General features: G+C 30.6%; 1 protein-coding gene across 1 annotated transcript; it reads left to right on the top strand.

Annotated features, from left to right (window-relative positions):
• Window positions 1-782: 782 nt before the first annotated feature.
• LOC110272676 (B3 domain-containing protein At2g36080-like) lies at window positions 783-1,406 on the top strand. The gene is made up of 2 exons (XM_052263058.1): window positions 783-1,364; window positions 1,396-1,406. Exons 1-2 carry the CDS (start codon window positions 881-883, stop codon window positions 1,404-1,406), a joined length of 495 nt encoding a protein of 164 aa, XP_052119018.1. The 5' UTR covers window positions 783-880.
• The last annotated feature ends 700 nt before the right edge of the window (window positions 1,407-2,106 follow it).

The raw sequence follows: 2,106 nt of genomic DNA, 5'->3' as shown, positions 1-2,106 counted from the left end.
AATACTTAACTGTCTATATTAATGTTGTGCAGTTGAGATTAGGAACAAACAAAAATTTACAAATTAAAATTTTAAAAACCTATTTAATTATTTACAAAATTGAAGAACTGAGTTAATTGATGATAAAAAATTCAAAAACTAAATTAGACATTACCTCTGTATATATAAGTATAAATTCTTTTACGATATAAATTTATTACCAGAGTACTAGCTATTAGTCAATATATACAACCATGACATAAGAATAAAAGAAATTAATTATTTATTAACCACTTCAAATTTTATAAGAAATATAATCAAATATTTTTCAAATTTTTAATTAAATTTTACACATGATATAATCAAAATAAGAATAAATATTATTAAAAAAATTCTTTTTAGCAATTATTTATTTTATTTTATTTTAATAATAATAAAAATAGTTAAGAATATATTTAAAAATTTATTTTTGTACATGTTAATTTTTTTAATATTGTCAATTTAATATATAATAAAAAATTATGTTAAATACAATTTTGATTCACATAATTTTTTTGAAAAATTTATTTGGATAAAAAGTTATAAGAAAAGACGAAATGTTGTCATCATAAAACAAAATTTGTTAAATTAGAAGAGATCAGTTATCTTGCGTTAAAAAAAAAAGAAGGCAGAGAGACTAGTGCGGGACTCCGGGTAGTAACATAGATATGCGTGTGTACACAGTGTACATAGAGACAGCCGCAAATGTGTATATATAAGTGTTATGTGGCTGAATTGAAGTTCCATGAAATTAAATAGTAAGCCCCATTCTCCTCTGCCCCCTCTTTCTAAACTCACTCGATCTTTTCTCTATCTATTCAATTCTGATCTGCACCTCACAAACATAACAATTCATAAAAGAATGTCATCATCAGAAACACCCCAACGGTGGACTCAGCAACAACAAGAAGAAGCAAAAGATAATATCAATGAAGATGAAATGAATAATAATAAGGAGCTGATGTTCGAGAAGGTTCTTACTCCAAGCGACGTTGGGATGCTCAACCGCCTCGTCGTCCCAAAGTCCCACGCGGAGGCGCATTTTCCGACCGGCGCCGACGGATACTCGGCCGAAGGGAAGGGCCTGCTTCTGAATTTCGAGGACCAATCGGGAAAACAATGGAAGTTCCGTTATTGCTATTGGAGCAGCAGCCAGAGCTATGTTCTCACCAAAGGATGGGGCCGCTACGTTAGAGAAAACCACCTTTCTGCTGGCGACGTCGTTTTGTTCAAGAGGCACCGCCTCCATCCAAATAATTTCTTTATTAGTTGGAGGGGCCGCGATGCTGGGACCATGCCTCCGGCGGCTAGAGGGAGGGGGAAGAGGAGGAAGAGGAGGGATGAGGGTACCAGTGGTGGTGATGGCAACAGTAAGAGTGTGGTGGTGAGTGATGCTGCTGTTTCTGTTTCTGTGGGGTGCTATCCTGCGCCTTCTTATCCTACGTCCCACCACCAACATCCATTCTCCTCATTCTATCATTCTGATGAATATTTTCTTCATGCAGGTTTCTTCCTCTACTCTTCATCATCATTTCTTAACTACCCATTCATTAGATATTCTGCTTTTAAAAACGGTAGGAATAAGAAAATATTACCTTTAAACTTAGGTGAAAATTCAGCTGCATAAAATTGATAATTGAGAGTCGTTAGATAAAAATTTAATCAAACGAATTAAATTATTTAACGACTCTCAACTATCAACTTCATATGAAATTCACCGCAGAAGAGTTTTTACCTTAAAATTTTAATATATTTAGACAACAAATCTAAGCATATTAACTAATTTCTGCCAATATTATAGTAAATTATTAAATAAATTCATTATTGTTACCTAAATTATTTTGTTATGAATAATAGATTTATCATTATAATTTTTGTAGTAAAAATATATAAAGAGTACATAGTATATAAGATGTTATTACACTTTATATACTATGTACATTTTATGTACTCTCACTAAAAAAGTTATAATAATAAATTTATTATTCAGGAAAAAAATAATCTAAGTAACATTTTTTTAAGAAACAATTATAAAATTAATTAAAAATAAATTTTTGCAGAGTTTAAATTTATATATTTTTAATTATA

This window comes from Arachis duranensis, chromosome 6 (assembly GCF_000817695.3).
Source record: "Arachis duranensis cultivar V14167 chromosome 6, aradu.V14167.gnm2.J7QH, whole genome shotgun sequence".
NCBI lineage: Eukaryota > Viridiplantae > Streptophyta > Magnoliopsida > Fabales > Fabaceae > Arachis > Arachis duranensis.
Note: the sequence above shows the minus strand (reverse complement) of the source record. Positions and strands in the feature narration are given on the sequence as shown.